Source organism: Haliotis asinina, chromosome 14 (assembly GCF_037392515.1).
Source record: "Haliotis asinina isolate JCU_RB_2024 chromosome 14, JCU_Hal_asi_v2, whole genome shotgun sequence".
Taxonomy (NCBI): Eukaryota; Metazoa; Mollusca; class Gastropoda; order Lepetellida; family Haliotidae; genus Haliotis; species Haliotis asinina.
The window spans coordinates 46318542-46330810 of record NC_090293.1 but is presented as its reverse complement, the minus strand read 5'-3'; the positions used below and the strand labels follow the sequence as shown (position 1 = coordinate 46330810).

The window sequence follows — 12269 nt, the reverse complement described above, 5'->3', positions numbered from 1 at the left end:
TTACTTTCCATCAGAACCCTTCTTGGAGAATTTCTTCTTCAGGAAGGATTCTTTGTCCTTCATCTTAGCTGTGGAGATCAGCTGTTCAGGAAAGAAGCCATATTTCTTCTTCTTCTTCATTTTCCCCTTCTTAATGTAGCCATATGCGCGGCCATCAGGAGCAGATTCATGGTCAGTGATGTAAATCTTTTGTCCTACAAATCCAAAACAAGGAGAGGTGTAGTCCCTGTTATAAAGCATGAAGTCCAAAGTGCCTTTGGCAGCACCAATGTAATCATCTACAGTACTTCACATGCTCATTATTTGCAGATTCTTAATCACTGATGTCATCACCTTTTGTTAAATATGAAAATAATGCTTCAAATACCAATCTTTACTGCCTCGCTGTATATTTTACTCAGTGTCTTATACTTCTTAATAGAATGAACTTGTATAACACAGTCAAGTATAATTATGGTAATGAATACTGTTATGCCTGTCAATATACCTGCTTTGAATGTGAGTTCATCCTCTGAGCGTGCAGTGAAGTCCTTCACAGCATACACTTTGACCTTCTTGGTTGTTGCTGGCTTCAAGACATAGTTGGGGTCTGCAGACAGGGGCACTGGAAGTGATGGATGCACTTTCTGGGTGTCAGCATAAGAGTCAGAGTCCGCTGAAAGGGGAATTGATACTTTCCATCCTGATTGTGTTCACTTCTTGTAAATGTCACTTTCCATATGCAACTAAACACAAACTATCATTCACAAATTAGAAGTCTTTTGTCATAGTAAACAAGTCCACATGTTAAACAATGCTGCAAGATATTGAAGGGAACATGTCTCCCCGGAAATGGATCACTAACAGTCTAACGCTGTCATTCACTGATCAATTCACAAAAGATCCGTACAATGATCTATACCCTCAATATTCTCATCTGATCAGGACAATGTATAACCGGATTCTCCTTTCGCGCCTCTCCTTTCACTATTCATCCTGAAGCTCACACTTCTTGCATTAGTAGTAGGAAGAAGAATTGTCTTAGTCACTGCTGTTTTTTCATTTAATAACTGAAATATGTTGACATTCAGTAAGTCTGAACTCTGAACTTCCAGATAAGGACAAGATAGAATACTTACAGTCACTCAGGCCCTTGAAATTTTCCACTATGGTCTCTGTGACAACAGGAGCTGTGTGTGGTGTTGTCTCCATCACAGCGTTGGGAATCTCAACATCTGGTTGGCGGTATGCAGTCACCAGCCTTGGGGTAGTGAGTTTTATGGGACGGGAATGCTCCCATGAGTCTAAAGATAACATAAATTCCATTCAGACCGTGGGTAAAACCCTCCTGTTGAAAATGTAATGTCTTCCAATACCTTGTCATCTAACTTTTGAAACATGTTTTGCTAAAATACTTTAAGACCTTGTATTCACCTAGTATGACATTTATATTGAGCAGGTGAACATATATTTTGTCATGGTGCAACATTAAAACCTGAGGCTGCACCAGATGCATGTAGGTTTCATCTACTTAAATCAAGCCGGTTATGTTCACGGACTTGCCTATTGTACTGCCTGTCACGTACAAGGACATGCATAATCTACTAGTCTTTACTTAAGTCTGTGGTACTGCCTGCCATGTACAAGGACACACATAATTCACTAGGTTTTACTTAAGTCTGTTGTACTGCCAGTCATGTACAAGGACACACACAATACACTCGGTTTTACTTAAGTCTGTTCTACTGCCTGTCATGTACAAGGACACACACAATCTACTAGTCTTTACTTAAGTCTGTGGTACTGCCTGCCATGTACAAGGACACACACAATCCACTAGGTTTTACTTAAGTCTGTTGTACTGCCTGTCATGTACAAGGACACACATAATCTACTAGTCTTTACTTAAGTCTGTGGTACTGCTTGCCATGTACAAGGACACACATAATCTACTAGTCTTTACTTAAGTCTGTTGTACTGCCTGTCATGTACAAGGACACACATAATCTACTAGTCTTTACTTAAATCTGTGGTACTGCCTGTCATGTACAAAGACACACATAATCTACTAGTCTTTACTTAAGTCTGTGGTACTGCCTGTCATGTACAAGGACACACATAATCTACTAGTCTTTACTTAAGTCTGTTGTACTGCCTGTCATGTACAAGGACACACATAATCTACTAGTCTTTACTTAAATCTGTGGTACTGCCTGTCATGTACAAGGACACACATAATCTACTAGTCTTTACTTAAGCCTGTGGTACTGCCTGTCATGTACAAGGACACACATAATCTACTAGTCTTTACTTAAATCTGTGGTACCCACCCTCATTGTCATCATCATCTGAGGATACTCTGGTCTGAACAAACACAGCTGTGTTGTCTCTGGCAGACAAGTTTTGACTGTAAAACACATACATCACCAAATCAGTCATAGACCTCAGTGACATCAACAACATGGATGATATTGTCACAATGTATCTATCAAAGAATTACCACATGATACAGTAGTTTCTCTTCCACGTACCACTGCAAATCAGGGCTCCTTTCAGCAACCTTTACTTAGGTTAACCTTAAGTCCCCTTCTTTAACATTTCACTAAGGCCACCTTAGTAACATACAGTCATCTTAGTGCTATGTGAAAGGAGTCCCAGATACAAATGACAGATTCATGAAATCTTTCGCACTTTCTACAAAATGCATCTTAATCTAGGAACCCTCAAAAACAAAATCTCGTACAGTATGTTCAGAAGACACAGCAAACTTATTCCTAGCTAAATGTATACACAAACTGATTCACTATGCAATACACAACTACTGCCAGACATCAGATGGGACTGATCATCACTAAAGACAACCTGACATGACTTACACAACATCTGACACCAGGGACTGTCTTGTTGTGGCCCACCTCCCAGGGGACTCCAGGTCTGACTTCTCCTCTGTTGTCCCACTTGATCTTTGTTTGCTTACTTCCTTTTGTTCCTTGACTTCTGATGGGTGAAACTGTGTCGATACAACATAGGTTTACAACACAGGCTGGGGATATCATCATACATTGCAATATTGATGTGTCGCTAAATGTGCACTATCACCACTGTGTCGATACCACATAGGTTTACAACACAGACTGGGGATACCAGCATACATCGCAATATTGATGTGTCGCCAAATATGTACTATCACTGTTGCATCGATACATTGTAACAAATTCAAGACTTCAAACATTGTGGTACTAAAGAAATATTTTAACATTGAAGCTGAAATGAACTGCTAAACTCACCTCTTCTTGGGGAAACTTATGCTCATACACATAGAACTGGTTGAAGAAACCAATTTCTCTCTCAATGTCAAGCTTCTCAAGCTCGGAGATACCTTCTTCAAATATTGCCTTCAGTTTCTCTTTCCTGAAGTGAGGAATACAAGTCGCACTTTATACAATATATCTCAACATACCAGAGTTGTAAAATATTAAAGTACTGGCCATTTGCTCAAGTGGTAGGGGTAGTCCCCTTTAAATTATTTCATCCATCCCTGAACACCAAGTGGCCACTCCCTAGCACCTTAACAGTTGGTACAAACTGGACACTCTGAGACTGATTCCAAGATTTGTTATGCCATTTGGAATGCAAATACTGTGTACACATGTTTTCAAAAGGTTTTGGGGGAGCATCTTCATAAAACTATCAAAGCCAGTTTCAATTAATATCTTAGGTAAATATTTCAAGCCTCACCTTTGAAACTCTACATTTTTGTTGCTCTTCAACATCATACCCAATACAGTCTTTAGGTTTTCAAGGCGAGTCATCTCAAAGGCATCAGAATCATTCTGGAATTTCTTCATTTCCTGAAATAACAAATATTCCTCATGATTCTGACAAAATTGTAAACCTTCTCAAAAACAAAAAGACTAAGTCTCCATTAAAGCAAAATGTGGCTAACTTCTCACATGTACTATGACAATGCAAATTTATGTAACTGTTTTTCATCCATATCAATACCTCAATGAAAGTCATTCGTGTGGATTTTTCCTGGCGGAGCTTGTCTTTGTAGGTTGTCTTGGCCCCTGCAGCTTCAGCCTCCAGTTTCTGCCAGTGCCCCAAGAGAACCTGGAACTTTGTAGGGTTGTCCTCCCTCCCTCTGTAGGCTTCATCCAGCTGTGGCTTGAAGTCATTTGCCTTGTCCTTTGTCTGGTAGAACTCCTGGAATAGCACGGAGGAATAAGTCCACAGACAGCCCGCCGCCTTTAGCAATATTCCAGAAATATCACCATGTGGGATACCAGAAATAGGTTTCATGTAGTACCCATGTGGGGAATCGAACCCAGGTCTTCGGTGTCACTAGCCAACATATTAAACATTCTTGCTATTAAACATGTAAGGGAAAATTGGGTGCCTGAAGACCACATTTACAAGACATATGCATTCAATGAAACATTGGAGGAACTGCAACATCAAGCAGCCAATTGGCCAAGTGTTATTGTATGTGGGTTTCAACTAGAAATTATTCAAGTGGGAACAATAGTTGATATTTTATGACAAAATATCTACTGAAACTGATGCTGATGCTGTCTGTTTATAACCTCTCACATCTTTCAGCTGGTCAACCTGCTTCTCCAGCTTCATCTGTGTTTTCCTTGCCTTCAAATACGTTGACTGTATGGCCTCCTTGGATGCATTGACACTTTCTGAGTGGATGTACCTAAGAAGCCAGAATTAGAAAATATCACAAACTTATTGTTAATTATTGAAAATATACTGGCAATTGACAGTGAACACCAAACCATAATATCTCAAGTCACAATTTTCTAAATTTGTTTCAACATGACATGATGATTCTCTGCCAATCAACAACGAGGCATTATCAGTGACAATATGAACATATTTAAAGAAACAGATAGATCACTAAGAATAGAAAAAACAGTAATCAGAGAAACACAATACTAAATACTTGTTTCATTTGACTAAAATCAATTTGACCTTGACAACTGTGACTATAAACTGAAATGCTCTTTTTCATGCTACTGACTCTACAGGGATATCAGTATTCAGCACAAATGGTATTCAGATTGAATGCTGTTTTATGCCAATCAGCAAAATCCAGTTGTGTGACAGAGGACTATGAATTATGAAGGTCTGGTTCCAACACAAACCTGTGGCTGAGAGTACAATCAAAGGTCAGTCACACAAAGGTTATGGGGATGTCACACATATATATCAGATAAATAGCAGTGATGTGATTTATGCTTCGGTCAACTCTTGTCGTAAGCATTGTTTAGCAGCGATGCTTACTCTCTCCCAAATGAGTATGTAAATTCATTTCTGTCTGAGTCAGTACTTACTCATGGAGGCGTTCAATTGGGCCTTCTGAAGCATACATGGATTCAAGGCATTTAGCATGCAGGTTTTCCTTCTGCCTTACAGATTCCATCCAGATATTCATGACAGCTTTGACCTGGTCATATGCTAAGTTGCTACCTGTAAACACAGAAACAAACAATTATAGGCTCACGTGAGGGCATTCCTCTGGTTGTTATTAAAGGCTGCATCTGAATGACACTTATGGCTCAAACCATAAAGTCATCACAGACATATTTCGATTCTTATGAAAAGAGTCCACATGTATGTACACAGAAATAATTACACTGATTCTTGTGATAGATTATACCTGGATAAAAGTCTTTGTTTTGATGTCATACATATTTTGGATACAAAGATATATGATTTTTTGTCTTTTCAAACCTACCAATTTGGGTCATCACACTCTCTTGCCATTTCGTTCGGAAGTCCTTGTATATTTTGCAGATTCTTCTCTCCAGTTTAGCACTGTCTGTGAGCAGGTTTTGAAGTGTTATCACTGAACTGAAAAAGATAACTTGAAACATGTGAAATTGTAGACTTCTTGTAAGCATTGGAAATTACTTGGAAAACACTTTGATTCAAAGACTGTATAATGATAATGTCCTTTACAGACTTTGACACAAGGAATTTTAAACACTAGAAATCAAGCATGAAAATACTTTTACAGCCAACCTAAAACACTTGAGAGAAGTATGCTATAATGCAATAACATCATGTTACTCTTCAGACAAATCTTTCAACAGTTATCTGTAGTGAAGTTGAAACCAGCAACAAAAACAAATTCCAGACAACAACCAAGAAACAAAACAAAACAAAGAAACAAACGAAAAAAAACAACTGGTTTTTGTTTGGGAGGGGTGGTTTTGTTTCAGGGATGGGGTGTGCGTGTTAATGGGTTAATTTAAAGGTATGTTTGTTTGTTTGCTTAAGATTTTTTTAAAATGACACACATAGATAAACGTAAAATTGAATTAGTTCTGAAACACTGCACAAGAACCAGAGGCAATTATTCAGTATGCGGGATATTTTATGGGCGCTTCTTTGAATTACACATTTATGTACAGCTTCAGTTAACTGTTGAGACGGTCCTACAATGATTTAGAAATTATCTGTCGAAGGGACAATGTTGTCGTTTATCTAAAATAAAAACAATGTTTGTCCACATTTTGGGTGAATATTTCATCAAAAAGGTTGTCTTCGCACAAGAATACTCTATATGATGTTTTGACTGAGAATTGAGCAACAATACATCAATTTACATGTTTCCATCTGAACTCGTACAGGAAACTTCAGATTGTTATCGTCATTGCTAGCTGACAGTTAGACAGAAGTCATGGCTCACTTTGTAAACATTTAAACGGGTGGAAACATACAAAAATATACTTATACTCACGCAGATCCGCGTGAAAATCGTTTAAGCGCAGCTGGTGTCGCCGCCTGACACCATTTGGGTGCTTCTAAGTGAGGCTCTGTCTCTGCCATGTTTGATTTTGCCGCCAGTGTGACTATCTTGATCCTTCCATGACCGCCCCTGGGCGACAGAATGCCGTCGCTAGGGAACGCCACTACCGATACGCATTTTGATTGGAATAGCTAACACTATCCCAGGAGCCCTTGCGGCATAGATGGAACCATGGTGGTCGAAGAAACAACGGCGTTTCTTTGTGAGCGATGAGATACCTGAGGTAGAAGTCTATATACGGTTGGTGTCACATTGTTCTGATGTTTCAAGTTCAACTTTTGTAGATCCATTTGGGAGCCAGGAACACGATCTATGGGAGATAATCCCGTGGGCTTCTTACGACGAAAATGTAGCAATGAGAGTTACTTCCCTTCGAGCAGAATGCAAGATGGCGTCGACCAAAGAGGTTTGTCTTCATTCGTACTGAGGTACCTGTGATTATTTACATGTTTACGCCCAAATACGGACCCTTGGCACAAAGTCACTTATAATGGAGGTTGACTTTACAATTACATATTGTACAGAGGTATGAACAACCCAAACCCTGAATTAAACACGGTCCTTACATTTTATGCATTTCAGTAATTTCATCATTCTGAACACAAATCGGTATTTTCAGTTGGAAAGGAAATATTTTGGAAGTATGTAAGGTCTCTGCTTTACTGGGGAGACATTGTGTTCAAATCTGGCATCAGGTAGATGACACGATCCTTATAAATGGCTTCCAGAGACAGTTTAGTTTGGCGATCCTACAACTCCTTCTAATGTCTGTACTGACCCAACAGTACTTGCATTTGATGACGACGTGGTTGTAAATAAGAAAAACGTCTTTCAGTGACTAATCGGCTGAAATCCAAAGCCCAGACCGTGCGAGACGGACCCAAGAACAACCAAAAGTATCCCATTGGGAATATTCCGATACATAATTAACCTGTATCCTCGTAAATATGTTGTTTTATAACTGTTATTGTTTTGTCTTAAATAATTTGTGCACACAGCCATTTACAAATCTGTTTTCTGCAAATGATCTTCACATTTTTAAAAATTTAGAGAGTAATCTGTCAGTGAAAAGTGTAACTGTAATTATTTCAACTTTGTTCTGATGGTTATAGTGGTGTTCTATGTTTTTTATTTGAAGGTCAGGGAATGGTCAAAGGGACACAATCCAGTTGGCCAACGTTGTTGCCGATGACGGTTCAATATGAGAGTTACCTCCCTTGGTGGTCATGAGTGTGGGTTGTCAAAACATTTCACAAATGATTCTGTTTTGTTCCTGCAGAACAGTGTTAGTGTGCATTATATTATCAAAACATTGATTACACAGCAGTTTCGCTTCATGTTTACTGGGTCCCGTCATGTTGCACAATTTAGTGCAATTGGCAGTCCAGAATTTGTGGACTAATTCCTTTAACTGGATACATTAATATTAGTCGGTATGATCTGATGCATTTAAACACTTGTATATTGCAACTCTACGCCCTTCTAATTCTTGCAAACATGTCGTTCAGCGTCCTCTGTCGTACAGTGAGCTCTGGTAAATGAAAACCTAGAAATCGTTGAAATCTCAACATGAGGCTAAGATTTGGCAGATAGAGAGATTTGGCCGTCTAGTACAAAACTAATGTTATATCAGTTGCATTGTGTGTTACAGAACTACACTGAATAAGCGCAAAAAAAACCATAACAGGTGTTTCCAGTGAGTGCAATGCGTTGAGAATGATTTTACAGCCTCATCAAACAAGGACTGTCTGTGATGCCTGTGGTGCCCTTAAATGCACAATGGTCTTAAGTGCACAGAAAGCATTAATATTCATCAGTGGGCGGAGCTTATGTGAATGATACACTGATACGCCTGATACAGTGCGACAGCTACAATATCCACGTGAGGTGTATGTAAACATGAAGTATGTGTGCCACGTATTCAATGTAATGTTCTTTCTAACAGCTTCCGGCAGTAACAGAGTTCAAGCGAGATTGTTGTCAAGTGATCTCGAGAACAAATGTGCCATGTATTCAATGTAATGTTCTTTCTAACAGCTTCCGGCAGTGACAGAGTTCAAGCGAGATTGTTGTCAAGTGATCTCGAGAACAACCACGGTACTCCAGTACGGCAGTACCCACTGCGATCGAAACATTGACAAGTCTTTGTTCATTCATAACTTTTTCACAACAATCCAGCCAAACTCATTAACAACTCTTCATAACCAACTAAATATGTACACAATGTATATAAACATATATATTGCCAGATCTACTTAAGCTATCCCCACCTAATCAAAAGCGTCACGTCTAATAGGGTTAATATATGTAAGGTTACATATGCATACAAAAGCAGGGAGACTATATACATACTGAACGGAAAGACTTCCACCCTTATCCGCACCCCCACTCCAAAATTTGACTTTGAGAAAACGTTCTTAGATTGCCGTTTATATAACTTTGATATGTGTTTCAGTATGTTGGGATACATTTTAAGAAACATGTTGAAAATATTGTTATCAGAAGAGGGATATGTAATCAGATGATATTTTTTCACTAGAATCAAATTTAAGAGGGGAAATGGGATGTCTTACCATTATAAAACTCTATCCCCAGGGTAGCAAAGGATGGGAACAAATGTTTATTAAGGTCGTGTGTAGCTGTCCTAAAGTACTCAAAAAAGCCTTGAATACAAAATGATGTCTTAGCCCCTCCCTCCACCCTCTTGGCTGCTTCTGGCTGATGCAGAGGCCTCACCTCATCCCTTTGTCCATGTACAAACCCCTGCTGACTCAACATTTCAATCGTTTTCTCTCTCATTTCAGCCCACATGGGCTGCTCCCTCTGCACAACGGGTGGACAGTGAGTGGGCACCTTACACCTGCTGCCACCAGTCCAGGAGCATTTCAACCAGCCCAAATTCTCTCAAGTACTGGTATTAAATGAAATGCATCTTTGTTTTTGCTTGGGCTATCCTTGAAATGTATTGTGTACAGCCTTCAGTGCTGACTGAATCATCTGACAGCTGTGATTTGATGCTTTTGTGTAAGAATTTTGTGTTTTTGAAGTGTCCATCCATACAGTAATTAAAAGTAATCATAATTTTGAATATTTAGTTGCTTCTTTCATAATCTGATCACTTCTGCAGAATGTGTGCAGACTCAGGGATCACTGTGTTCAACCTTTTGTATTACCCTTCTTTAGTTTTCCCATGCCCTGGAAGGAAAATAGGAGAATACATTGTTTTGTTGAAATGGGCTGTTCTGTCTGTGCTCATTTGTGATAGCTTTGATAAAAGATCAGATGAAAGACACTGAATTTTACTGACATTTCTTTTGGTCCACAATCTGCACATGGTATTGACTCCAGCCATCCATGATTTGACCCCAAGTTCACGGTTGTTTGGTGTGATTCAGATGGAAACTTCCAGTGACCATAGTTCCAGTATTAGTCATGGTGGACCGGCATGTCCATGCAGAAAACAAAGAAGCAAAATAATTGTGGTCTGAGACCAATAATGGCTGTCAAATAGTTATCGCTACCTAACAGTTACCGCCAATACATCAGTATCAGTGTGCACAGTGCCAGTCATTAAATTAAGAATTTCTGTTTTGTTTCTAATGGTTTTTTACAACACTAAAGGACAGCAAAAGAAAACTATGGGATGTAACATAAGAGGAAAATTAAAGAAAAAGTTATGAACTGTATAAATGTTTTCACCTTCGTCGGGGCAATATCACACAATCAAAATATCAATAATATATCAATATATATGAACAATCTGTGTAATACATAATAGTTCAAGTTCACAAAAGTGATGAATAGCTTCATTCCCTATTAGTCTACTCTAAAAAACAGTCAACTAGTTACACAATCAATTATCTGAGGTTACTTTATCATGATACAGACATACATTAATTCACAAATGACATGAGGAATTCTGAAATGGCGATAGAGTAAATTGTGAGGAAACACCTATTTGTACTGCCATGATTCCCTTCCGGAATCTTATATAAAAACATGATCGGCAGCAGTGAACTGACAGGCCACATTGGTGAATAGCTCATTAAGTACCATAAATAATTCTGATTGTGAAGAATATTTTAGTTAATACTGTTAAAATATGGTTATAACTATTCAGCCTGTTAACAGTGGTTATTTTACAAGGAAACATAATGTTGCTGTGGGAAAACATTTCAGTTTTAAGCAAACCTGTAAAGGCGAGTCAAGACTTTAGTGATTCATACTTTATGCTTTCCTGTTTATGTTTTACTATGGATACCAGTTGGCAAATAGTGACAGATTTCATAGTATTGGGCGTGAAGCTAGGGCTACTTTCAATTGAATGGATTGTTTTAGTGGCCCAGATTTGAACATAGTTTTGTTTTGTGGTCTAACAGTGGCAAGAGCCCATATTGAGTAATCGTTACCCAACTTCTAAACTTATAAAACTGATAAATTTGACAACAAATTAGGATAAAGTCACCACTGCCACAATTTGGGTGTCTGAGTTAATCTTCTTAGTGTGAAGGCACAAGATATGGGTATTGTGAGTATGAAATGTGTTCACTGCTGATGGCACAACTTGTCTCAAACCCTTTTAATTGAAGTAAACAATGTTGCATATGATTCATTCTTTCTGTTTGACCCTTTTAGCATATGAATAAACATAGTTTTCTTTTAAAAAGCTTTTAATTCATGGCTTTCAAACAAGTATTTAGTCTCACAGCTGTTATGGTCTTTATCATTTAACATCTAATGTGATTTGGACACCATTTTCAGCTTGTAGATGGACTTATTGTGACTTGGGAGGTTTATCTTTGCACAATCTACATAATCAGAAACCTTCACATCCAAGTTAGTCTAATGTTGACAGTATGTAATAAAGCACCCTCCATTTGCACTGATATCCTCTACCACCTTGTAGATGCTGTGATAACTGGACATGTGGGTACATACAATGTTTAGTAAGTCTTCTGGTCCAGTTAAGGCTGTGTCTCATTATCAAATTTAATGATTCAGTGACCCTTGGTCATTAGATTTGTATAGTATTCCCAGAAATTATTGAGAATCATGTTGCGTCATGTAACTCATTATGTTTATTAACTTCTGGCGTTTTACTTACATAAACATGTTAAAACATCATCCTTTTACAGTCTCAGTCTTGTTTTAGTACTTTGTTAGACCTCCTCGCTCAGCAATGCATGCCTGAATACGCCTAGGCACACTACCCATCAAAGTTTGTAGGTAATTGTGTGACAGGGTATCCCAATATTGGACCACCTCGGCCTTCATATCTTCAATATTTCTCAGTCCCTTTTGGTTTATTCTGTCCTTCATGACTCCCCACACATTCTCAATTTGGTTTAGGTCTGGGCTGTAACTGGGCCAGTCTAAAACTTGAACATTTTCGCCAGACAACCACTGTTTTGTGTAACGCGCAGTGTGTTTTGGGTCATTATCATGCTGGAAAATCCAATCATCT

At 38.6% G+C, this 12269-nt stretch overlaps 1 protein-coding gene across 1 annotated transcript; it reads right to left on the bottom strand.

Moving 5' to 3' along the window:
• LOC137260829 (protein kinase C and casein kinase substrate in neurons protein 2-like) lies at window positions 1–6825 on the bottom strand. Its single transcript, XM_067798390.1, has 12 exons — window positions 6737–6825; window positions 5729–5844; window positions 5325–5460; window positions 4573–4684; window positions 3985–4185; window positions 3718–3830; window positions 3267–3390; window positions 2907–2989; window positions 2310–2386; window positions 1119–1283; window positions 488–655; window positions 1–194 (listed from the first exon to the last, which is right to left on the bottom strand). Exons 1-12 carry the CDS (start codon window positions 6823–6825, stop codon window positions 1–3), a joined length of 1578 nt encoding a protein of 525 aa, XP_067654491.1.
• Between the last annotated feature and the right edge of the window lie 5444 nt (window positions 6826–12269).